At 42.1% G+C, this 26072-nt stretch overlaps 2 protein-coding genes across 15 annotated transcripts in view; one reads left to right on the top strand and one right to left on the bottom strand.

Annotated features, from left to right (window-relative positions):
- GIT2 (GIT ArfGAP 2) overlaps positions 1–8859 on the bottom strand; it is a 34273-nt gene extending 25414 nt beyond the window's left edge. For all 7 annotated transcript variants that reach the window (XM_063351413.1, XM_063351407.1, XM_063351410.1 and 4 more), the window contains exons 1-8: positions 8720–8859; positions 4100–4233; positions 3847–3959; positions 3005–3110; positions 2552–2638; positions 2277–2407; positions 1069–1163; positions 134–179 (exon numbers count right to left, since the gene is read on the bottom strand). In XM_063351413.1, coding sequence (XP_063207483.1) covers positions 134–179; positions 1069–1163; positions 2277–2407; positions 2552–2638; positions 3005–3110; positions 3847–3959; positions 4100–4233; positions 8720–8771 — 764 coding nt within the window. In that variant the 5' untranslated portion in view covers positions 8772–8859. The remainder of the gene's footprint in view (positions 1–133; positions 180–1068; positions 1164–2276; positions 2408–2551; positions 2639–3004; positions 3111–3846; positions 3960–4099; positions 4234–8719) is intronic.
- Positions 8860–8906: 47 nt separating this feature from the next.
- Positions 8907–24422, top strand: ANKRD13A (ankyrin repeat domain 13A). 8 transcript variants are annotated; one of them, XM_063351418.1, is made up of 17 exons: positions 9895–10321; positions 11380–11496; positions 11972–12025; positions 12720–12852; positions 12981–13105; positions 13521–13566; positions 14273–14416; positions 14726–14921; positions 16014–16080; positions 17479–17560; positions 18294–18352; positions 19292–19428; positions 19805–19962; positions 20443–20556; positions 21280–21431; positions 21662–21726; positions 22467–24421. In XM_063351418.1, exons 5-17 carry the CDS (start codon positions 13016–13018, stop codon positions 22663–22665), a joined length of 1509 nt encoding a protein of 502 aa, XP_063207488.1. In that variant the 5' UTR covers positions 9895–10321; positions 11380–11496; positions 11972–12025; positions 12720–12852; positions 12981–13015; the 3' UTR covers positions 22666–24421. The 8 variants fall into 8 exon arrangements, with proteins under 8 accessions (XP_063207484.1, XP_063207491.1, XP_063207485.1 ...); XM_063351414.1 differs by lacking the exons at positions 11380–11496; positions 11972–12025 and adding an exon at positions 8907–9029 and having other exon boundaries at positions 10243–10321; positions 22467–24422; XM_063351421.1 differs by lacking the exons at positions 11380–11496; positions 11972–12025 and adding an exon at positions 9356–9496 and having other exon boundaries at positions 10243–10321.
- Positions 24423–26072: the final 1650 nt, after the last annotated feature.

Below are 26072 nucleotides of genomic sequence, written 5' to 3'. Positions count from 1 at the left end.
TAGAGGCATACATTAAAAAGTTAGAATGACAACAAGCTTAAAAATTGTTTCAGAAAGGAAAAGAAACTTTATTATTATTATTAGGATTTTTTATTTTGATGTTTTCAGACATGCCATGGAATCAGCAACTTACCTGTCTGCCATCTGAGGTATAACAAAGTGCTGTCCATTTTTGTGCTCTAGAGTCGAAAACAAATTGCACTTTAATAGGTTGTTACTGGACTATAGTTTTTAATGTTGTCAGAATATACAGCTGGTATTCAGTTTTACTAAAAGACACGGTAATGAGAAACCCAAGATGATATGCAACAGGCAAACATAGAATAATTTACCTTGCATGTAATTACTCAATTTCCAATTACAGGAAGATAGCAAGTCTTAAAAGAAGGTTCCTACCACAATTTCCCACTGTTATCAAAGATTCTAATTAAGGCTTATCAACTGTATTAAAATTCCACTTAAAAAAAAAGAGTTCTAACATAGGTGCTTTTAGGGCACCTAATGGCTAAAAATTTTTAAGTGTGCTTGTGTTCAAAAGGTACAAGCTTAATTGGATACTCCCCTGCTTTTGCATTTCAATGAGAAGAAACTACTCACAAGAGTTTTACAATATCTCCTGCAGACTACTCAACATTCACAAAATTCATATTTTCGCTGCAATTCACTTGAAGTTAAACACTATTCATCTGATTTTTTATGTAGGTTTCTCCACTTTCAGGGCTATTCTGTTTATAGAATAGAACATATATTTGTGGAAAAAGAGAAAGGAACTTAATTTTTAATTTAGGTATACTTAAAATCCTGCAGTTTTATCTGAATTTTAAATGCATTATCACTAATCTTACATCTTACACTTTCTTTAGTTCTTCCTGTATAATTTATACGTTAGAATATTTGAAATGCAGGTAAGAAGAGTAGTAACACTGACACAAACATTCTATACCATAGTTTGAACTGTTCTGTAATTCACACTAAAAGATCTTGGGAGTGTAGGTTTGGGGTTTTTTTGTTGGTTTTTTTTGGTTTTTTTTTTGTTTTTTTGTTTTTTGTTTTTTTTTTTTTACTTACCTGGTTTCCTGCCACAGAGATAGAAAGCTAACCTGTCTGTGAGTTCATACTGAATTTCCACCAGGCGCTCTGCCAGTTCATGATGCCCACCTTGTCTGGTTTACACATACAAAAGATATAGGAGTTATTCATTTTGAGACATACAGAAAAATAGTCAGAGAAACAAATTTAGTACAAGCCACTGTTCAACACTGCACATGTTTGAGTGTATCAACACAGCACAGATTCACAGCGGGACGTTCAACAGCACGTTCCAGTGGGCAAAAAAACTATAAACTTTTATGAACTTCTCAAAACAAGTAATTGAAAACTCTGAAAACTGATTTGCCTACTATCTGATTTGCTGTAGAAAAACCCCAGATTACATAGGCTATTTTGAATATGTTTTTTACAATTTTCAAGACAGTTCCTGAGCTCATGCAGCAAACTTGCCCAACTTCACATTTGATTAATAGCACTGAGAAAGAGAAGTATTCCGGCATATTGTATTCTGCAACCAAATGAACTTATTCAGTCTTCAGACTCCATATATGGCCTCAATTCAAAAGCAATCACAGCAATGAGGATGTTTTTATCTACACAAATGTGCAGCTTCTGGTTATCAGCAATGTCCAATTTTGCACGTAAACCCAAAAAATCCTCAATGCTGTGCTACAAATCTTGCAGTGCCTCATTACTGCCCAACTGATCAGCAGAGATATTCATGTTTCATTTTCTTGACATGAGTGTTTCTTGGGAAGCCTAGAGCCTCTCTAAAGGTGGGCTTTCCTGAGGTGCAGTTCTGTCACTGGATGTGCGTAACAATTCACTGCCACTAAAAAGCCTGGTTCCACCCCCTGCTCCCTTACCGATCTGTGCAGTCCAGCCCTTCCCTACAGGAATTCCCTAGTTAATCCGCACTCCTGGAGCCTACTCAACTTGCAGAAACTCTTGTCCTCAGATTACTTTTCTGTGAGCTGCTAGATTGACACAGCCTGTTTCATTGGCATCACAACTGTTGTCTCAAGCATCCAGGAGAATACAGGCTATGAAATGGTGAAAGTGCTTATTTGTACTCTTTATGCATTCGCTCTTTCTGGAAAAGGTACTTAATAGCATTTTAAGAGTCAAACGATTTTTAGGACAGAAACATATCTAAGCAGGTTCATCATGTGATTTATGAACATCAGTTAATATATAAAAGCATCACATATGTCACAGCATTCTACCTTGCATAGTCAACTGGAGTTTTTCCATTGGAATCTTGTGTGCCAGGATCAGCGCCATAAACCGCTAATAGTTCTGCTTGTAAAGTCTGTCCTGCCTTAGCAGCAACATGGAGCGGGGTGTTTCCTTTTTCCTACAAGTTATTAAGAAAAATATCTACTTAATCAAGAGGTCTGAGTAGAAGAGTGAAATATAATGTGTACCGGCTGAAATCAGTATAAATATTACAAACTCTAAGAACTGACTGTATATCAAAATAATGAAAAAGTGTCCTTACAGGATGAAAGAAATTGGCTTGAGCTCCTAAGGAGAGTAATCGCAAACACGTCTCCAGATTCCCTGTCCTTACACTGGAATGGAGTTGCTGAAAAAGAAGCAGAATTGTACTTAATACAGCAGCAATAACTATTGATTCATCATTTGTTTTTTCAGCCATGCTTTTAGAAATGTCTATGCAAGAATTCTTGCTACAGTTGGTTTGTGTAAATGTTTTCCTGAAAGTTAACCTAAATTGATGCCTCTCAACCATCCACATCTCCAGTATCCATATACATTATCAAAAAAAAAAGGGGCTTCAAGTTGAAGTCAAGCTGTTTTTGTTTACGTAATAGTGCTAAAGAACAGCAATAGTTATCTCAAGTCAATGCAATTAATTTAATTCAGTCAGATTTCGCTGTTCTGTTACACACAAGTTGTTGCCTCTGCAGACTGCCAGAAGAAACATACTAACCTTACTAAGATCTTTGGCAGTAACACTGTCATCTTCACGGCATGGCAAGCGATGAACAAATGCTAACATCTGATATTTAGCTCTAATGAATTCTGCTTTATTGGGACTGTAAAGAGAAATCCAAGCAACAGAAGGGAAAGAAAATAAATATTAGAGCTTTCGCAATAATACAGACACTCTAGAAAAAGGAAAATTCACAAGTGAAGATTGCATTAGATCTTTGCTTGCTACTGGTAAGAGTTAGACATGGAAAAAGATTTTCACTAAAAAAACAACCCACTGCAGATTGCCTAACTATACAGAGCATACTTTTGTTACAAACTTACAAATATCTGCAGACCATATGAGGTTATATATATTTCTTAGAAGTTAACACTGAACTTAAAATTATGCCAACTTAAGATCTATACTTACTACATGCAGTTATTTACATTTTAAAACAAAGCACCATATTCAGTGACAGAAATCTTCTCTCATTTTTTTTTAATTCATCAACCAAACTAAATCTCATTACCAGCATTGAGTTAACTGAGGCACGTGACATGGGAATTAAAAGTTTTTTGATTCAAGTTCTAGTAAAGGTCCTCACTATTCAAAGCTAGAGGTCAGGAATCAATAGTTCAGAGAATTCAAACAATGTATTTCCATTTGTGTGATAAATTTTAAAAAAAATAATCATTGGGAATTTAAAAAGAAAAAGTGAACAAATAACTAGTTTACCACTGTTCTATTCCAGGAACAAAATATACACAGGTCCCCATGGATACCTTGCTGCCTCTGTCACTGATGAATAAAATAATCACACTTCTACAAGAATAAAAATTCTGTGATTTTGCACTTACTGTACTTTATCCTGTGGGCTAGCTTTGCGCCTTCCACTCATAACAGAGGCAGGGTCCAGCAAAGAATGTTCCCATATGGAGTTAGCACCATTGTTATACAGTGTTTCAACCATCTGAAATCCAAAATGTATACAGGCAGGCAGTAAAGAAATCTAGCTGCACAAACTGACTAATCAAATAGCTATAATTATTTTCAAGTGGACAGCAAGCCAACAGAGATTCATACACATTCATACACAGTTTCACTTTTTACCTGCAGCAGTGTTGGAGGCCATGGTGTATGCTTGAGATGTCTCACTTGAGAGATATGACGCCCCAAACTTCGATGAACACTACAGCACTCGTCACAGATCAGAATCCCTCTGTTTATAGATGCCCAACAAGGATCTGAAAAAGAATACATTAATTACAACACAGAAGGCAACATGACTTTGTATTTCAAACACAGAGTCTAAAACGAGAAGCCCCGCCTTCTAACCTTAGCTTTACTGCTTAGCCATTGCATGAGCTTGTAAATGTTACAACCGTGCTGGGCCTCTGAACACTGGGGAAATAACAGTCCCTGCACTTACTGGGGACGTAGGAGTCCAAGGACAGCAAGGAGACCGCTGTCGAAACTCTGAGAAAAGCCCCACTGTTTGCAGTTCTTCCTATGAAAATAGACTACTTTCCTTTGTAAGTGTAACAGGACACTAAATTTATTATCTTCTTTCAGGGCTTACATGTCATTTAGCTGAGTCCTTCAGAAATACTTCTAACAATAGTACCTATCTGCTCTTTTGAAAAACTCAGAAGTCTATGAATAAAAAAAGCAGTAATAGTAGTCATGCTTTTTCACATACTACTCAGTCTTCAGTTCTATATTATTACAAAGTTTTTTAACTTCCACATTAAATAATAAAAACACTCAAGAGTGTCACAGTAAAAAAAAAAAACACAAGATACACACGTGTCAAGTTATAGGCTCAGTAAAATCAAATACGGTCAAGCAAATTAACTTTGACTCTGAACAGATCCAAACTGAATTTGCTTATAAGCAAACCAGAAAGACTGCTGATGGAAGGTAAAAGTAGTAAATAACATATACTAGCTATTATATAGCTTCAAACATCAAAAAAGTATAAAACCGAGTAGGAATGTTACATCTGATTGAAACTGAACGTATGCACCACAGGACATTAAACTGGAATCCCTCTGCTGCTCTTAGCTCGGTCTTCAGAACAAACTCCAGTTTTCTGTCAGTGACGAGGAACTCAACATGCCAAGAACTCTGTATTAACTGAGTAGCAAGACAGATCTTCAGATCTACTGCATCCCAGCAGAAAGAAAAAGAAATTCAAGATCTCTTCTATTTTGGAAAAGTCTTCCTAATTTCAAAGCCAGAGGCGAGTCTGAGGCTAAATAAGCAAGTACAACACAAACCTGGTATCTGATGAGAGATCTGCGTCCTGTCACAATACATCTAAGCAATTGTGCATCATAAAAAAAGTCTCCTCTGACCCATGCAACAAATTCACTGAATCCCTGAAACATGAGATCTGATCATAGTTGTGGTTTTTAAGCAGAGTTGATGTTGTGTGTGTGCTGAAGGCAATGTAGGCAAACCTGTTTGAACCACAGGCCATGAGGGATGGGAGCATCTATTCACAGATGATAACTATCAGAGCCCAGAGCCAAATTAAAGCATATGTTTTGAAAAAAAAAAAAACAACACCTAACATAATTTAAAAAACAAATTAATAACAAGCACGCAACCTCCTTATTAAATCATTCCATTATTTTAACAACTTTCACTTCTAAGAAGGAAAAAAATAACAATGAAATGAGATGCATTATTGCTAACCTAACAACCTAAGACTGGAGGCAGCCTTCCAGATTAATGAGTCTAGTCCCTTTTCATTAGGTAACCTTATCACACACTCATTCATAAACTAATAGGATTCTTCTGAAAGCCATTACGTTTCTTGTTTCAATCACTAGTTACAGCTGCTTTTGAACACCACTGTTTTGACTAACAGTCATCATCAGGTTTTTTTCTTTACACCCATCTCAATATCTAACTTAACAGGCCCCAAACAACATCCATTTAGCCATGACAAAGTAAGCTGCTGTTTATTTGGTCATTTCATAGCAGAAATGGGGCTTTAAAATTCTTCAGAAGACAAAAATCTGAAGCCTTGCTTGTAATTTCAGCTTATACGTTCTACTTAAAAGAAATCACATTGATGAAAGAGCCCGTGTTTCTGTAGAGTCTGTCAAAAACTGGCACCATTGGAAATGTGAATGGCATGTTGCAAAAAAAAAAAAAAGACGACAATAAAAGAAAAAAAAGAAAAAGACAATAGACAGATTTGTCAAGGGAACTGAAGAGTTCAGCACAGTTGGTCAAGATAACAATTTGCGCCTACTAAGTGTTGGGGAGGCCAGAGAGATGACTGACAGCAGCTCAGAAGAATAAACGATAGGGAGCAGAGCAGATTCGACAGCATGCATGGTGGAGAGCGGGCTGATCAAAAAGCGGTGGGACACTAAGCACTGCAACCTGTTTTCTGAGTCACACTGGTTTAACTGAAGGAGCTTTTTTTAATAGTACCGTTTAGTTGTTCTCAAGTAACAGGTGAGGGTGGGAAAGGGAGAAGCAACACAGTGCTAGACAGTCTGAAGATACAGAGAGCATGCTGTCAGGTTATGGGAAAATTGATGTTTCAGGTTTAAATTTAACTAAATTAAGTGTCTGTGCTGGAACTGATTTGAATCATTTTTAAGAGATACAGTTATGGACACAATCAAAATATGCTTAAGCTGATACCAAAATACAACAGGAGAGAAGCTAGAAAGATAGGTCAAATCTGTTTTCAGAGTGATTCAAAACAGGAAGCGTGTGATGAAGACAAGCCTGAACCGTGTGAACAGTGAACTCCTGTAGGAAGTGAGCGTACCAGAAAAGCACACGAAAAATCACCTCACGTAAAAGAAAACTATTCATCCTTCACCACAGAAAAGAAGTGTCTCTTGATGAAGTTCAAGGAGCAAGTACTAATTACCCCAGCAGTCAGGAATCCTGCACTTGCTACACCTGATCTGGGTGAAAAGGCTACATTTCCCCCAGGTCTAAGGGCACAACTGCATGCATTGCAGCTCCCAAACACCCCTCTGACAAATTCCCTCCAGTTTAAGTAAAAGAAGGGTTTGAATTTTTTTTTTTTTTAACTTAAGAAAGGATTAAGTCAAGATTTCTTTATATGAATAAGCCAGCAGATTTCTTCACCAAGATCAAGCAAATATCTGACAATGCTATAGTGTCACAACACAACAAAATAAGAGGCTGGCTTACAAGATTACCCTAATAGCGATTCTGATACATTGCATACTCCTGACAAGCTTAACGAATACACAGTAAAACAACTTTATCTCAGAGTCATAACACCACTGATGTTTAAAAGCATAGATATGCTACTTTGTATGAGATAGGACAACTGACTGCCTAAGATATGCAAGCTCTATTTATTGGGAAAACAAAATTCTATCAAGACAAAAGTAACTTGCTGGGAGTCAATCTGGATTCTTATTATTTTTACCTTTTTTTTTTTAACAGAAGTTCCATTTTACAGAAGTTATCCCCTCTCCCACATCATACCTTCCGGCCATTCAAATGTTAGCAACATTACAGCATTTTAATTCATTTCAGTATGTACATGAGTAACTATATTGAAAGAACCAGCACAAAACATGAACAACAAAACCCACATAATTCTGAGAAGGAAACGCAACAAATATACACAGTTGCTTAAAAAAAACAAACAAACAAAAAAAACCCCACCTAAACTGTACAGTTTTAAATACGAGAACAGCAAGACTATAGATGGTCAGAAGAGGAGGTACAACTGACCTTCTAAAAACATTTGTTTCAATAAATTCTCAAATTTGTCTGCAGTGTAAGACAGACAATGCGCATGTCAACACCAAACATATGTTGCTCAATGAGCATTTCCAATCCGAGCCTATCCGACGCTCCAGAACACCTTTTCTTTGGAAAGCCTGGGATCCCTACCCTCAGCTCCGGCCACGGGGCGAGTCATGCACTTAACAAGTCTAAATTTTACTTTTCCCTGAACCTCAGAACACGGGATGCCTCCACAGCCATCTTCATCGTCACAAGCCCCCCCCAAAGGACATGGCCACTGTCCCTTTCGGTGACACAACCTATGCTTTCCTCCCACCTTTTTGCTCCGTGGCCGTGATGTACTTTAAAAAGGTAGAATAGACCAGCTGGACCACCTTTTTAACCCAACCTTCCTCCTTTTGAGGCTGAGGGGAGCCAGATTTATGGACGACTAGAATGCTGGCCATGGGGACCCGGCCCCAGAGCTGAGAGGGGGCTTTAAAACTACAACGATACTGGCTTTAAAACTACAACGACAGCAAACTGAAGGGAGGGCTGAGCGCACCATCGCTCGGTCTGAGAACGGCACCTTCAGGGAAAAAAAAGGCCCGATACGGACAAAACCGCTGGAAAACGCCTCCAAACCCGGCAAAAGCTGCTTCCCCGCCGAGGAAGGACCGCTACATGGCGGTGACACCCCCGGAACAGCGCCGGGAGCACGGCCTTCCCCCCCGGGACGCGGCGCCGGGCTCCCCCCCGCCCCGGGGACCGGGCAGCCGGGGCTGCCCCGCTGACAGGAGCCCCCCCACCCCACCGCCGGTCGCGGGGGATCCCCGCGCTTCCCACCCCTCAGGGCCGCCACCTGCCCGCGCCCCCCTCAGCGCCTGAGGGGAAGGGGAAGGGGGGGGAAGCGCCGCTGCCCGGTCTGAGGAGCGGGGGATGGGCTCGCCCAGCCGCTGAGGTGGCTTCGCGGCCGGTGCCGGTGCCTACCCTGGGCGCTGCAGTCGGCGCAGACCTCGCTGCTCCTCAGGCGCTTCGACATGGTGCGGGGCGGCGGCGGCGGGCGCTTCCTGCCGCGCTAACGGGTCCCCGCCGCCAGCCCCCGCCAGGCGGCCCAGCCGAGGCGGCAGCGCGCAGGCGCACGGCAGCGTCGCCCGCTCCGCCGCCGGCACTATTCACCAAGCTGCGTACGCCAGGGACGGGCTGCGCGCCGTAAGGTAGCCCAGCCGCCCGGCGCCATGTTTGCTCCTGGCAAAAGTGGTCAGCCTGCCAGGGACAAACGTGGCCGGCCTCGCCTAGGGTGAGTGCCTCAGGCTACACCAGCCTGCTCCCTGTCTCCTCCCGACTAAAGCAGAGCTGGGAGAAACAAGGTTTCGGAAGCCGGACCCCACAGGCTGGCGGAAGAGGCTGCTCTCCATCACGCCCTGCCCTCACTCAGCATGGCGGCGGCAGGGCGGGCGGGAGAAACCAACGCGCGGGGCGGGGGGGAACCAGGCCTGAGCGCCGCGTCCGGCCCGACACCGCGCTGCCGTCGCCCCCCGCCAGCGCTGAGTGCGATGGGGCAGCTCGTGGGCGGGACTCTCCATCTGCCCGCCCGCGGGGGGGGGGGGTAGAGTGGGTGGGGAGCAGCAACTTCCTGTTTCCGTGGGCTCGCCGGTGGCGGCGGGCGGAGGGGAACCGAGGGGGATACTCTCCTCCCCCCGCACTTGTCGCGCTGTGGTCCGTCCCGGCCGCTGCCCTGGAGAGACAGGAAGGAGAGGCGCGGGGGTGAGGCGGTGGGCGGCCGGGTGTGTGGGGCTGGGGGAGCCCCTCGGGAGTGTGGGGTTGTGGGGCAGGTGCCCAGGAGCAGGCGTTCCCCCAGGAGTGGGGGACTGTGGGGAGGCCGTCAGGAGCAGGGGTGCCCAGGAGCAGGTGAGGCCCTGAGAGTGTGGAGCTGAGGGGAGGGGTGTGCCTGGGAGCGGGGGACTATCAGATCGTGGGGGGCACCAGGAGCAGAGGACCCCAGGAGTGTGGGGCTGTGGGAGGCAGGAGTAGCAGGGAACATTCCCGAGAGTGTGGGGCTGTGGGGAGGTGCCCAGGAGCAGGGGAATCCCAGGCTGCGGGGGAGTCCCAGGAGTGGGGGGCTGTGGGGGCACCAGGAGCAGGGGAGATCCCCTCAAGTGTGGGGCTGTGGGGGTGGTGCCCAGGAGGAAGGGACTCCCAGGAGCGGGGGAGACCCCCAAAAGTGTGGGGCCAAGGAGGGGGGGGCTGTGCCCAGGAGCGGGGAACCCCCAGGAGTGTGATTTTGCATGGGGCACCCCTCGGAGCTGGGTGAAGAGTTTGTAGGGGGTTGTGGCCCGGTGGTCTCCCCCCGACACCTGGGGCAGGTGGGTGCCAGGAGAGAGGAGAAGCTCAAGGGGTGAGGGCCTGAGTGATCTGGGGTCTCTAAAAGAAAGAGGTGGAGGAACAGTGAGGGTAGGCACCCTGCTTCCCCCGCTCCTGCAGGTGTGTGGCATGATGAGTTCCCCTGGCAGGGCCAGCAGCGCGTTTCCCCTGCACGTCCTGGTCTGGAATAATGACTACAGGCGGCTGGACGAGGAGCTGCAGGACAAGGTAACTGGGATGCTCGGGTGGTAGAGGGGCTGCTGTGGGGCTGGTGGCCCCAGAAGAGCTTGTGCCATGGCACAGGGCTTGGTGCCCCTCGCTTGCTGCCTTTCTAGGGAGAAGTAACCTTGATGGTCTGTCTGCCGGGCTTGTGGGATTGCTGAGCTTCTTTCTCTTTACGTATTTGTTTGTGGTTGCGGGAGTGATGTAAGAAGGTATAGGAATATACTTTTTGTTATGTAAGATATTAAACGTTGACTTCTTATCTGTAAAGCTGTGCTCAGAGCATTTGAGTGCACGTTGCAGAATAGCTCTGTAGAAAGTGTTCTTTTAGAAAGTCATTGAAACAGATCAGGAAGAGCAGATATGATAGACATTAATTTTTTTTCCTGGGCCAGAAAAGCAATAAATATTGCTTACCTTAATGGGAAGTCAACATGCAGCAAAGGTGGCTGCTGCTGCCAAAGATTAAACCAGCCTCCAGCTTGCTGAGGACCAGCAGTTATGGCTTCATTGCTGTCCGAGACTGTGGGGGCAGCATTTTTATACTGACTGGAATGTTTTCAGCATCTCTGGTAAAAAAAAAAAAAAAAAAATTAAAAAAATGGATCAATTGTTTCATGCTGTAGAGTAGAAAAATACAAAGCTGTGTTCCCTCTCTGGGATGGCTAAGCGAGAAATGGTGATGACGTAAGGAAATGGCCCGAAAAGCTGCAGCAGAGCTCGAGCAGCAAACATCCTCTTTGCTGAGATGCTGTGTAAAAGCTCTGACATTCACTAGCGTGGAGTATAGCATGCAGAAGCAGAGGATATTAATTACGATGTACCTGACACCACAAGTATATGAGCCAAAGATCAGCTGTGCCACCTCCTCACTAGTGACTATCATCTGCAATTCTAACAGTACACCACAATTTACTAATGCTTGCTTAGAGCATGCTCCTGTCCTGTTTTTAGAAGAATCTTTGGAATGCAGTTACTTTTTATCTAATTCATGTGATCTTATTCCTTAGCAAAATCTTTAACCTTACTGGCACGTTGCTTCTGTGTATTTATTTCTGTTTCAGTAATGTTCTCGCCTGTGAAAGTTTGCCATTAAATAAGGATCGTTCTGCGTCTTGTTAAGTCTGAGACTGCAGTTCACACCTGTGAAGTGCTGTTTCCTACCTCAAGTACTTTATACTGTAAGAAAATGAGCAACGTGTTAAGATGGGATGTGTCTGTCTCTTATTTCCTTTATCTGCTTTTAAATAAATTCTTTTTTTAAAGTATTCCAAAGATATGTTTCCTCCTGCTTCCTTGGGATAAGCTTCTTGCCGTTGGAGGGGTGCGTGAGGGAATCAAAAGACACTTGCCAGCTGCACTTGGTATGGCAAACGTCGGGGAGAACATGTGGTTACCGGTTAACAGCAGCAAAGACAATTGGGAGGGATGCCTTAGAGTCCTTTACCTGTCCGTGCAGCAGGTATTGGAGCTGTAGGAAGTGGGGAAGCAAATTAATTAGTATTCCACTGCAGAAGTGAAAAGAGAATGCGTTAAAATGAAGCTTTCCCTACTCTCTGTGTGATCTTTCCAACTTAATGCTGTCAGATAACCGTGTTAACTTGCATAATAACTTTCCTTTCTTATTCTGCTATTGACTTTCCCCTTTTCCTTTAGTTATAGATGCTCTTCTGTTTCAAATCTCTAAGCTAATAGTGAAAAATATGTAAGGTATGAGTATGTTGTGCTTGCATGTTTTGGATATTTATGCCTGTGTAGTTCTTTTTCTTTTTTTTTTTTTGGTGACTTGTACAAAGTGCACTCGCTCTTCATTGTGCTGTGTGTGTCAGTCAGACGGATGCTTTGTAAAATACCATTTGCTTCTATGCTTTCAAAAAGTGCTATACAAAATTGGTGTTGTACGCCCTGTTACTTTTTTTTCCTCCCTCTCCCTCATTATGTTGTGTAATGTTAAACCCTCTATTGGTCTCTCAGGCCGTTGACTGTCCATGGTGCAATGCACACAGACTAGAACTCCTGTCGTCTCCTGAAAGAGACCCCTTCTGAAGGGAGACAGAAGGGGAAATAATTACAGAAAAAGAAATGAGAAGCATCAAGAACTCAGTCCTGTCTTACAGTGCCACCAGTTCTTACCATGTTGGTTTTGTAGGGCCTCTTCTGCTTCTCTTTTTATTTCAGGGGGGAAGTAAGATCGCACTGTACGGAGTGCGGAAGGGCAGTACAGTAGTGCTGGAAGACTGAGCTGGCTGCGCACCACAGACTGATACGTGGGAATAGCTAGGGAATATTGACTCCGGGATTACTACTGACAAGCTTTGTTTATATAAAGTCTTCTCAGTGTGCACAGGTTAGTTGCGTTTGATAGGACAGCTTCAGCATTATTTCTCTCTTGGATACTCAACAGGATGTTGATCAACGTGATCCTCGAGGCCGGACCTTGTTGCACCTTGCTGTTTCCTTGGGCTATATAGAATCTGCCAAAGTCCTCCTTCAACACAAGGCAGACGTAACTAAAGAGAATGCACAGGGATGGACAGGTAACTTGGAAACCAGAAGTCGTGTGTTAATAGTTTTCAGTTGTAGATGATGTATTTTGACTGCTTTTATGTTGCGTGTTCTGCTGAGAAAGCAAAGAGAAACTATCTTGTGCCTGGATTTCTTTCAGTTTTGCATGAGGCTGTCAGTACAGGAGATCCAGAGATGGTACAAATGATTCTGCAGCATCGGGACTACCAGCAGACTTCTATGACACTTGGAGGAGTTCCTGAATTACTCCAAAAGATTAATGAGGTAATTATTTAGTTCAAACCTCTTACTCCGGGCTGTAATTCTCATTCAAGTAGTTCAGTTAAGTAAACCGAAATCAGATGGACAATTGTATTCTTTGTTTCAACTTGCGTATTCCATAGCACTGTGGGAGGTGGAGACTTCTTCCTTGACTTACTTTGAAATTCGTAGTCATGACCTCCTAACATTGGAGGCTGAATTTTGAAGATGTTACTGCTGCTATAGTAGCATAAGGAAGAATAGCTCGTCAGAAAGCAGCAGTGGTAGGCTAATGGTTTTATGTTTGTTAGTTTCAGTTTCATTTTTTTAACCTTCATTTATCATGTCTCGAGTTGTGTTCTTTTTGTTTTCCTTTATCTAAAATGTTCACGAGAAATGTTGTACTGAATGTTAGTCATAAAGTATTTTCCTTTTCCAGACCCCTGACTTTTATGTGGAAATGAAATGGGAGTTCACTAGCTGGGGTAAGAAACCTGCTCATCGTTACCTCCTCTAAACTCTAGAGAAAAGGGACTTTCTTATGTACAAATATGTCAGAAGATATGCAGAGAAATCTCTGCTCCACGCAATACTTATCTTTTCACCTGCCAAAGTAACCTCTTATATTTTTGTTGCACAATTACTCTGTTTCCTGTTTATTTGGTTGATTTGTTGGGCTTTTGATTGTTTTTGTTTTTTGTTGGTTGTTTTTTTTTAATGGAGACTTTAGCTATTGCTAGGATTGCTGAAGACTTTTCTCGGTGTTTTGTTTACCAGTCTCTGGCTATCAATAATTAAGACAGTGATACGTATCTCATATATAGAGGCACAGACTACTTGGGAAGTTCCTGCTTTTCTTTTACAGGAGTGAACGCTAGGCCTTACAGTTGACTTAATTTTCCAAACAGCTAACTGTTAAGACTGCTAGGAGATGGGGTTTATGCCATTTCACATCTTTTATTCTGAACTAATATCTTTTCCTTTTCGTGTTCACCTTTAAATTAAATTGGTGGGTTTTGTCCCTAAGCTGATTGCTCTTAAAGAGGATCAGTATCTCACCTCCTCTGGAATACCGATCACAGTACTGAGCAATCCTGTATCAGGGATATAGCTTCTGCTTGACTTCAGATTTCCGGTGCACTTAGCTTTCTGAATATTTTCTATTTACATTTCTCACATTTTCTTTTGCAGTCCCACTGGTTTCTAGAGTTTGTCCGAGTGACGTCTGCCGCATCTGGAAAAGTGGTGCCAAGCTGCGTGTCGATATCACTTTACTGGGCTTTGAAAATATGAGCTGGGAGAGAGGAAGGCGTAGTTTAATTTTCAAAGGAGAAGGTAAATATTTTGGCATGTCTCCACCCCTGATCACCAAATACTATGTCAACCACAATGAGAAACCCGAATTTTGCTCAAAAAGACCTGTTAGGCTGAGTACTGAATTTTAAAAAAGTTTTCTACTTATATTCTGTGAGTGTCTCCTAGAGATACTGTTTTGTGATTTTAACATAATGGCTTAATTTCTTTCCTTTGAGTAAATCTGAGGTCAAAATTTGGTAACAAGACTAAAATTTGACTTGAACATAGTTTTTCATTCTGGAAACTGTCACTAAGTTTTTTTAGATTGAGATGTACCATTTCCAACAGATACTGGAGGCTGGGCAGAACTAATTGAGATAAATCATGATGATAAGTTTGTTACAACGGAGCGTTTTGAGATTTCCCAACACATGAAGCGTTTGACATTGGGATCTATGACACCAAAAAGAAAAGATGTGGAAAGACGCCTTACCTCTCCAATTATTAATACATGCCTTGATACAAAAAATATTGCTTTTGAAAGGTAAGATACAAAGATTTTCGTAACAAATAAACACTTCAATATTATACATGGTCATACTTGCAATAACACTTTAAAGACAAACTCTCAAAAGCCCTGGTAATAAAACCTTTTAAAGCTACATCTGAAATTACTTTAAACTTCACATGCCAGTAGATGAAGAAATTTGGCTTGGTCAGCTCGCCACTATTGCTTGGCAAAAAGTTTCCAGTTGAAAGAACTGATTCGCAGAAAGCTTCTGGCTTATCATATTAGTGAGATCAATATTAATGTCTCATTACAAGCTTGCATTTCGCCCAAATCCATGTGCGTAGTGCCGAAACTAATGGGCAAGAACTTGCATCTTGTAGCTAAGTCAGTCAAATCTCACGTTAATACTTTAAATAAAAATACGTGTATAGTGTGTCTTTCCGCAGATGCATATTTGTCTTCCTTGTTTACTACATGTGTTTATGCGGGTATCTGTCAGCTTAGTCAGTCCTTTTTATGAAGCTCCTTTTGGAGTGCTCTGTGATGCAGTAAACAACCCCCATGATCGCACAAAACAAGTCTTTTCAAAGTGAGATGTGTAATTCCAGCATCTTTCTCCTGAATATTTTGTACCCTTTCAAAGCTGCTCAGAATCACAGTCCCTGTGATGTTCACTGAGCCTTAGTAAGTGCAGCATCTACACGTCCAGGAACTAAGATTTCCTAGACAGAAGTATTCCAATCATCCAGTTCCCCAAATTGCAGTGACAGGTTACTTCTGAAATTAAGCTGTATGTTAAAAGCTGCCATGCCCAGGCTGTCAGACAAACTAATTGGGTAAGTTTTTAGGCTGTCATCCTCCTCTGTGGCTCAGGTATCCACATCTTAATCTAAAATCTGTGTCTGAGCCTCTGGGCTCTGGCCACGGACTGCATAAGAGCAGAAACGGCATGACTTCCTCAGCCCTCTTGTGATAGGTGTGTGTGAGGACAGATTGACCTGCGCTTTTGGCTGGGGTTAAAATCAAATAACCTATCAAATGTTTAAAAACAACTTTAGAAAAATGGGCTGGGGATTTCATAGAAATACAACTGTATAGACGCTTGTGGTGTTCACTTTTTGTCAGAACCACATCTGGATTCTGGGTATGGAGGACAGAAAAAGCAGAAGGCGTAAATGGTTATGAAGCAAAGGTAAAGCCCGTTCTATATAATTAAGAAGTGTTATAGCTAACTGAAGTGTGATTGTGTTTTGCCTTTATTTCCGTAACATTTCAGGTTCTAAACTTCCCATCAAGAGCTTTATTGTGTTGCCAGCAGAACTGGGCAGTTGAGAGGAAGTTCAAGGCTGCCAAGCTTGTGCAGGAACGTCAGCGGGGGCTTTGGGGGAGAGGGACGATCAAAGCATTTCAGGAGAAGAAGGGCGAAAGATTTAGCATAACTGCTAGAACTCCATTCCATCTGAAAATGGGAATTGGATTAATTCGTGCTTAAAAGACGAGGAGCCCACTGGTGAAGTGCCTCGGGCACTCTCGTAACAGTATTGCAAGGAAGTAACAGCCTCCTGCTGCCATGACTTGCATCATGAATTCAAGTAATAAAAGGCTGCTGGTAAATTAAAGACCCTGACCATGCTCATGAGTCACACAGCTGCTTAGATTTGTTCCATGTCACACTGGTTTTGTCTTCCATTTCACTTTAGCGAAATATTTTTGAAGATGGCTTTACAGCCTTGCTGTTTTAGGAATTTAAGTTAAGAATCGCAAGAATTAACTTCCCTGATTCATAAGTCCGTGTTTACTCTGGGTTTTGGAATTTTTGCAGTAGACCATGTTTTATGATTTCATTTAACAGAAGAATAAATGCTGAATAACTTTCTACATTTATATGAAGGTTTTTCTCGTAAAACTGCAGGACTGTTCAGTTGGACATTGGGATTCATTAATGTTCCTGCAGAATTAATCACTAAATTTAATTTGGAAGGTCTTACGAGTGACCTCTGTTTAGAAATAGTGTTATCTGACATTCCTTCCCTGTTCTCTCTTAAAATCTCTGCCCAGGTGGGGATTCTTTCCAGCAAGCTTGAAAATGCCCGTCTAGTTTTGAGGTTGGTTTAGTTAGTTAGAAAAGCATATTTACAAGTGTGTAAATGTGCTTTCCAGGAACTTGGTTGAAAGGCTGACTTCTGTTGCCATCCAAGTCGATGACCAAACTCCTTTGCTATTCTTTTGGCACAGGACGCTGGCAAGATTCGTGCTGTCTGGAGATACTCTGGTGTATGATTTGCAGGGTTTCGTGTTTTGTCAGCTTGCCCAGCAGGTGGCATCTAGTTTCAGCCTTGTCATAGATCTGTCAAGAATTTATTATGTCGGATTTCCATTATACCAAAGCAAACAGAAAAATCAAAGTGCAGCATTTCCTGTTTATCTCCAGTATGTTAAAGATTAGATCTTTGTCAATGAGAGGCAGGCATATGCTGCTTTATCCTGTCTTTAGATTTGTGTACGTGGTGTTTTACTAGAGAGAACTCTCTTTTTTTAACCTATGATGCTTTTTGGGTTTTGTCCTTATACCTTTTTTCTTTTTTTAAAGGTATACATTGCAAACAATGTGAATGTGGTCACAAAAATACGAACGGAACATTTAACAGAAGAGGAGAAGAAAAGATATAAAGGTAGTTTTCCTATAGGATAACTGGAAATAAGTAGAACCTTTTGGCTCTCTGATACCTCCTCTGTGTGACTGCAGAACTGGACAGATAGACAAGGGAAATACTTTTCTTGCTGGCTTTGCCCTGCTTTACTTTCAGCTGTTGTGTGTCTGAGGTAGCTCATCACTTGCCTCCTAGCCCACAAAGGAGTCAGTATTTGTCCTAGCTGTATTTGGAGGGAATAAGAACCCTTCAAAGCTGTTGAAAGTTTGTTGAAAGCTTTAAAAAGCTGCATGTTTCCATGCTGTTTCCTGCTGTGGAACATATTAATGTGTTTTCCTTGCTTTGGCCATGATTACAAGATTCATGGAGGCTTTGTTTGGTTGGACGTTTTGTTTTGGTCCACTAATTTCTTGTAGTATTTAAACTAGAGTAAAGGGTGACCTTTACTTTTTATGGAAACACTGCCCTTCATTGTCCTGCCTTGCCCAGGAGAGGAGGCATGGTGAATAATACAGCTGTCTGCTTGTGGTAGAAACCACTAAAAAATCTTTGCCTCTATTCTGCGTATTGTACCCATTTTTATACTGTTCCCTTTAGGCCCTGGGTTTGTCTGGTAAAGCTTACAGGAAATGTGAATGGCTTATTTCGCTTTGGGTTAGAAGCCTTGCTTGTTAGCCCAGTGTATAGGTAAATTTTACCACTAAGTAATAGTAATAGATTTTTTTTTTTTGTTTTTCCCTCCTGTTATCTGAAGCTGACAGGAACCCCCTGGAATCATTTCTGGGTACGGTGGAGCACGAGTATGGTGCTCAGGTGAGTGTCTTTGATGTCAAAACAGGTCACTGCAGTGCAGAGGTCTGTGCCGATAGGAATTGCAGGTGTGTGGGATTGCCTGTTGTCTCCTTAGTTTGATTATTTTCCAATTTTGATTATGAGATGTAAATTTTCCCTGAGGATGTTTTTATTTGTTTTAAGCCCTCAAATGCTCTGTATGAGTAGCAGGTACCTCCTTCTGAACACTCTTATGAAAAAGAACGTAGAATCCATTAGTTCAGCGAGAGCTGGGGCGTGAGCAGTGCCAATAAATCCGAGCAAGCGTAGATTTTAGCAGCAACCCACCAGTAATCTGGGAAGACTTGTCCACGGGCCTGCAGGAGCCTCGGGTGGGGGACAGTCCTAGCACGGTGGTGACCAGACAAAGAAATGATCAGAGGATGAAGTGACGTGTTAGCACACTGCTCTTCAGCAACTCAGGGAAGAGCCATCTATCCTCTGCTGTTCTGAAACTTGTTGATAATGATTTTGGTACAGATTTGGCAACTGCCTTGCATCTGCATTAAGTAAGGTAGATAATAGATTCACCAGCTGCTGGCTCTGTATCAGGATGGCGTTGCAAATCTTACACGGATCTAGAGATTTTTCTTTAAAATACCCCATCAAAATTTTGCCTTTAATAAAGGATTTGGAACCTAGAAATGCTGTAGCTTATATTTACATCGCCGGTCGGTTTCTAGCTTTAAAGTATTTAAGTAGATTTTCCTGTGTCTAAAATGCTTGGAGATTTTTAACCTCAATAGAAAGCAGTCTAAACGTGTGCCCTTGTATTAATGGCTGTGTCTCACTGGTGTCTAAAATAGGGAATGTCTTGCATCACGAGAGGTAGCTTAAAAATTTCTTATAGTAGCGACTGTCTATTTGTTCTGTACTTTTGTGTTGGTTTGGGGTTTTTTTTAATCTTGTTTTTCGTTATAGAGTACGACCAAGACGACAGAGTATGCCACAAGTAATAATCCGACTGCTATTACTCTGGAAGAATACTTTGACCCAGAATTTGATTTGAAAGGTAGAGACATAGGAAGACCGAAAGAAGTCACCATTCGAACGCAGAAGTGAGAAATAAAATTTTAACTATTTCTAATTAGTCTCCTCCCGGTCATCTAATCTCTGGAAGCCCTTTTTACAAATATCCAGTGTGGTTTTCCCCCAGCTTTCAGAATTATTCAAAAGAGAGATCTTGAAATACTTATCTGTAGAGTAATTCTTTTTCCACTAAGTCAAAGAAAACGTTTGGACTAGTGCTGTGTCTTGTTAGTAACCTCCTGTGCTTTGCCTTTAGTCTGTCCAGGAACGTGGTTCGGTTTCTCAGAGCAGTAATTTTTCTGACTCTTTGAAATGTATGAAACACGTGACAATGTTATGTATTTTGCTTTGCATCTGTTCCTAAACTGTGAACTTAGGATGTTTTTATGCAACTTTATTTTTAAGATTTAAAGCAACCTTGTGGATGAGTGAAGAGTTCCCCTTGTCTCTGATGGAACAAGTCACTCCAATCATTGATCTGATGGCCAGAACTAGCGCTCATTTTGCCAGACTTAGGGATTTCATCACTCTGGAATTTCCACCAGGATTTCCTGTCAAAATTGGTAATGTTTAGCAATTTTTATTGTAGCTGCTTCTTCATTTCCATTCTTTCTATTGTTTTGCAGCATATATTTACAAAAACCATGTTAGGTTTTTACCAGTCATCTCACTGGTATCTAGAACTGAGAACCCAAATGTACGTTGTGTTGTGCATCTGGGGTCATTGCATCCAAATTCTGAATGACCTGTACAGAAGTATAATTTTAGAGACAGTATCATTTCAGTCAGGATGGGCTGTTTCTAGCCCTTTCTTCTTAGCTTCGGTGCCTTAGATTTGGTAAATCTTAATATAAAATAGGAGATTTAGAGAGAGAGGATGACTAAGGGCAACTTGGTGAAATTAGCTACTATATACTTTGTCATTATGGGATGCCGCTTGTGGAATATAGTCAACAAATATGTTAGGGTTTGATGTGGCTATAGGTGTGGAAGTGCATGAAAAAGTTACATTTTTAATAGAAATCTTGTACTCTCTGTTATAGAAATTCCCTTATTTCATGTGCTGAATGCCCGAATTACATTTGAGAATGTCAATGGCTGCAGGACAGCTGACAAGACAACGTCACAAACGGTTGGAGGTGCACAGTGTGATTCAGGTAAGGAGTGGAAGATGCAGCGATTGCATCTTTTTACGTTTCTGTCGGTGGAATGCACAGAAGAGAGAGATGGGTTAACTGCAGAGAATGAAGCATTCACAGGTGAGAGGGAGCTGCGGCGTGTTACAGCTGACCTGGAGTGTGTGATACTGACCCATTCTGCCCATTCCGTGCCTGCCAAACTGACTAAACTGAGCTCTAGTAAGCTTTCCCAAGTATTCCGAGGTCTGAATTCTGGTCCAAGCTATTGCTATGGGCAGCGGAATTGCTGTGACAGCTAAGTCTGCATGCTCTTTCCGAAAAGAGTGGATTGCGTTTGAGTAGGATGCTCGTGACTGCGTATATGCAGTGATACTCTGTCCTATGAGCTATTACAGACCCATTCATCAGGAATAACCCCAGACGAGCCACTGCGGCATTTATCTTTTGCAACCCTTTTTTCCCCATCTGGTTTTGTCAGAGTTCAGCCACCTTAGTGCTCTGCTGCACACTGGTTTTATTTGTATAACTTGCCAGCATCCTAAAGAAAGACTCTGCGTTCTGTCTTACTGCTGCGCTTGTTTGCCACAGAAGACTTTCAAAGCCTGTTGATATTTAGCCAGGTGGTTTAGCTGAATTTTTGGAGGTAACTTAGTCATGCATAAGCATTCATGAGAATTTTTTAAGTCACAACTTGTAAAAAATATCCTGTGCCATGTTTGTAACTATATTTGGCTTCTGTAGGTGCGAATTTCGAGGTTGACCAGTCGGTGTTTGAGATCCCCAAATCTTACCACATCCAAGATGACGGTAGGAACATACATGTGCAGGACGAAGATAACGAGATCATGCAGTTTGCCATTCAGCAGAGTTTGTTGGAATCCGGTGGAAATAAAGTAAGTGTGCTGTGATCTGTGCGGTGCAGATCTGACAGTTTTCACAAGGACTATGCAGCGATAGCTGCATCTCTGAATTAAACCAATGTAGGACCTATTTTTCCAGGAACCTCAGAATAGAAAAATGTATTTCAAAGAAGAAATAAGAGTTATTTGAGAGTTACCTTTCAGTGAGTTGCACTGCACATCTGTTAACTGTTGTGGAATTGTCTGTCTTTCCCCATTTCTAGGAAGTGGGGGTGCATTCCAATGGAGCAGTTGCCTATTCACAGGACTTCAATATACAGTATCAGAGGTAACTAATTTTTTTCACGTCAAGCCAGGCAGTGACAGAGCAAAAATACTTCCAAGAGTAGCGTGAAGTAATTGTGCTGCTTCTAACTTTTACTTTTCCAAGAAATAAGGACTCTAAACTGGGCATCCCGGGCTTATACAGTGTAGCTCTTTAGCGCAGCTGTGGGACTGGGCTGCGCGCGTAGCAGATTCTTTACCCAACAAATAAACGCAGTCCTTCTTAAACTGTGAATTTGGTTCCTCTGGGTTGAATGTTTGTTTACGAGATGCTGCACACTTCAGGGTAACTCTTCTTTCTTTTCAAAATCATTATGTCATCCTTAAGAATTTAGCAACATATATTTAATGGACCCTTGAGAATATGGTCTGTTATCTGTGGTGTGTTCCTGCACTTAAGTGCAAAGAAGTCTTTGTGCATGCAAAGAACGACATCCTCTTGGCTTTTTTGTACTTGGAAATGATGTTACCTTTAAACTAGGTGAGAATGGTTTTAGAAGCCCATTGAAAGTTTAACTGTTAGCATGTATGAAAGATTCTGAGGAACCTTCAAACAAGAGGTTTTACGTTGGGGATTTTACGACTGTTAGAACAACTGCTCCCTTATCCTGAAAACTGCTTTCTGCCCTCTAGGAGGCGATTTTCAGGTTTGCGGTTAGAAAACAGCTTCTAGGAAGGGTCATTGCAGGCAACGTTAAATAGGCTCTGTCTCTCTTGCTTCTTGAAGTTCTTTTTCTCCTTCAGGGCACTGCAGGAGAGCTATCTAACAAGCTCAGGTAACTCACACGGCAGCACCCCTAGCGAACCTTCCAGTTTTGAAAAGGACTTACAGCTTGCCATGGAGTTGTCTGTCCGAGAGCAGGAGGAACGGGAGAAGCAACGTCGTGAAGAGGAAGATGCAGAGCTTCAGCAAGTTTTACAGCTTTCTCTTGTGGAAAAATAACTCCTTAGCGATCTCCTGAAATAGGGTTGACCAAATCTGCATAAAACTGAAGGCTTTCAGAGCTATCAGTCTGAAGACCTCTCCTGGATTGCTTAAGTAAACATTTCATCTGCCTTCTAAGTCGGCATCATCAGCTACAAAAAAAGCTGATTTATTTTTGTTTGAGGGAGTTTCAGATCATGGGACTCTGCGTTTGGCTCCCCAGTCATGCAGTCTCAGCTTTGAAGGAAAGGTTTTTATCTAAAGAAAAGGTATTTATTGAAGAGCAGATGGAAATTTTGCTTAGCATCAGGGCATAGGATTGCAGTAAAGCTTGAAAACCTGATTTATGGGGGAGTTCAGGAGGGAAACTTCATTAACTTACCAAAGAAATACACATCCGCTTAGTCATTTCTGAATAATTCAAAGCCATTGGTTGCTTCTTCCAGTTGTTACGTGGAAGAGTATCTATATGCATATACACACATGCGGTAGTTCTTCATGCTGACAGATGTTTTCTGTTAGTTTTGTTTATATGTGATTATCTCTTCTCTAGTTACTGAGATTTTATCACGTGCTCCTGCTTAAGAGGGATAATTTTATACTTGAACAGCTAATCCAAGTCAAGATTAAACTAGTGCTTTTTTGAAAAAGGACAAAACACGTAGCCAGTAAAATTTTAGATCCTAAAACGGGACCATCTGTCCAGTAAAGTAGCAGTTTCTGCAGTGATTCAAAACCAGCCAGTTCCGGTAGTCAGAGGGCAGCAAGAAAAGCGATAGATACAGGTGCTTCTTCGCGATCACTTGGTGTGTGTGCATGGGTGCGTGCCTGCGTGTGGGTGCTAAATTCAAATAGAAAAGAATTCAGGTGAAATTTTAATGTATACTTATTGGAAGATAAGTTTTAATTCTGTCATCTGAAAGGGAAACGTGTGTTGCTTTTTAAAATTCAAATGCTCATCCTTCATGTGAATGCATATATTTTTTTATCTGAGTATTTTTATTGATTTTAAAACAAGCCAATATGACTACGCTCATAAAAATGGTATTGTAACAGATCACAAGTATGTTTTAACCAGCTTTCCTCAGGTCTGTCGTCATACGATATATTTGTAGCTATTTTACCTGCACTTCTGCCAGCGTTTACAGTACTTACACTGTGACTCTCAAGTGCACTCCACAAGTACACAATGTACATCCACGGGAAAGCCTTATAGTAGCTAAATGTGAGCAATATTCCTCGGTTCTGGCTGGCAGAAGTGTGGAAAAAATCTATGGTACACATGGTCTGACCTTGCTACCTAATCCTGCACTTGTTCCTTGGGCAAAACAGGGCGGTTCTGTGTGACCAACTATTAACCAGGATAAAAATAATGATAAAATGGACTTGATCATAACCAGTGAGATAGTTGGTAACTTGGAACCCTATTTTAAACCAATAATCCATTGTTTTACATAGCAAATGATTAAAATTCCTTCAGCGTACACTAGAACTGGTAGGTCTGCACCGTTTTTGTTTAATGATACAGCTTGCGTCCCTAAATAGCTTATTTGGTGTTTGCAGGAAGGGTGACTGTCTTGCACAGCGGCAGTGGTCTATGTTGGAATTGCATCTTTCCTTGAAAAGGGGATTACTGTGACTTTCGCAGTTGAAAAAAAGGGAATAAGCTTTGCCTTGAGCTCTTGACAAAGTTGTGAGGTAGGAGATGAAACTGTGGTTTTTTCCTCCAGTGGAAATAAAGAGTGCTGTTGCCTTTATAAAACCAGCTGTCTGGTGCTGATTTTTTTTTTTTTCTATGAAGCATTTCAAAAGTTACAAGGGCTGGGGAAATATCTTTTTTTTGTTTTCAGGCTGCCTTTTTCTGGTTTTTGTAAACTAAATAATATTGAGCAGTTTCAGTTCAACTTCTGTTATGCTCCTGATTCTTGGTCTGGGACTGTAAAAAAAACTTGGGTGGTTTGGGGTTTCTTATTTTTGCTTTCTGTGACACTTGCATCATTCTGTCTAAACTAGAAGGCCCAGCTTCCCTGGAACAGCTACTGCTTTTCTCAAACCCTGGCTTACATCTTACACTCCGTGGGTGAAAAGTGTCCTCTGATGCTCTGTGTGTGCTGGAAGGCAAACCAAAGATGCTGCGTGATGTTACACTACGCCCATCAGTATTTTTTTCTAATGTGGTAACTGGAGTCTTTTTTAAGAATTCTCCTCATCTGCCTCTTTGTACATTAAAGGTGACATTATCATCTATGAAAGTATCAGAGATAGTTCTGGTTCCTAATCCCTGGAAACGCTTTTCTGACATTTTCAGGCAACCTTTGAGTCTCCCTGTTTGGCGAGGAGGGATCAGGACATACCGACTGTTCCAAGGCAATGAAAGGCAAAGACTCGGCCCCGCAGATTAGTTTCTGTATCTCCCTTTTTGTGAGTAATAGCAATAAGAGAAGATCAGCAGAGGGTCGCACACTATCTTTGATATTAGTGCTGAGGCTTCTGGATAAAAGCTGAGCCCAGCTTCTCTTTCCGTGGAAGCTTGAGGCTTAGAGAGGAAAGCAGAAGCTCAAGACTTAGAAATATTTGGAGGTTAGTTCTAAAGCCATAACTAGCTTTTGAAGTTCTCTAAATTGATGCTGTTTTCCCAGGGCTGTTTGTATCTGTTCCTGAAAGTGAGACCAAGTCTGTGCTTCCTTGTGCTTTTGGACTGGTGTTTCAACGTGCAAGGATAATTCGTGATGTGCTTAACTGGGGAATCCTTCTTAACGCTGGCTGACTTGTGAGTCAAAACAGACCCTCCGTAGCTGAGCTTGACCTGTTCACGTCTGCGGGTGGCTGCACTATGGGTGCACGATGAGCTGACAGTTTCAGTTTACTGTTAACAGTTCCTTACTAACAAGCATCCATGAAAAGGGGGGCTTGGCCCAGCTGTTGGCGTCGCTGTCCTGTCCCTCGCCATTGGAAAGGGGGCAAGACCTGCAGGATGATGAGAGGTGGGAAGAGGGGAGTACCTCATCCCGTCGTACAGCTACAGCCGAGTTAATAACAAACAGAACATCCACGAATAAATAAAGGAGTCCTGGGTTGTTTACTTAGCTTTTTATTTGTACAAAGAGACAGAGCAGGGAGCAAAGAATGAACGCAAACAGGAACGCTGCTCCCGGGAACCTGGAGCTGTAGCTGCAAACTACACCATCCACCCCCCCCCCGAACAGCACAGGCCGAGTTCTACACCAGAAGGACTGACAAAAATCAGTGATAACAGGACTTGGTGATCAAAAAAAGGCTCAGAAAGCAATAGAACAGTGTTACCTTGCTTCCTCACTCGCGTTTCACTTGGATTAGTAACTGTTCTAGGCCAGCCTCCTACTGTCACAGTACTAACAGCAGCAAAGAAAATCCCCCGTCACAATGCGAGCGGTCAGCACCCTTGG

Source organism: Chroicocephalus ridibundus, chromosome 13, assembly GCF_963924245.1.
Source record: "Chroicocephalus ridibundus chromosome 13, bChrRid1.1, whole genome shotgun sequence".
Taxonomy (NCBI): domain Eukaryota; kingdom Metazoa; phylum Chordata; class Aves; order Charadriiformes; family Laridae; genus Chroicocephalus; species Chroicocephalus ridibundus.
Note: the sequence above shows the minus strand (reverse complement) of the source record. Positions and strands in the feature narration are given on the sequence as shown.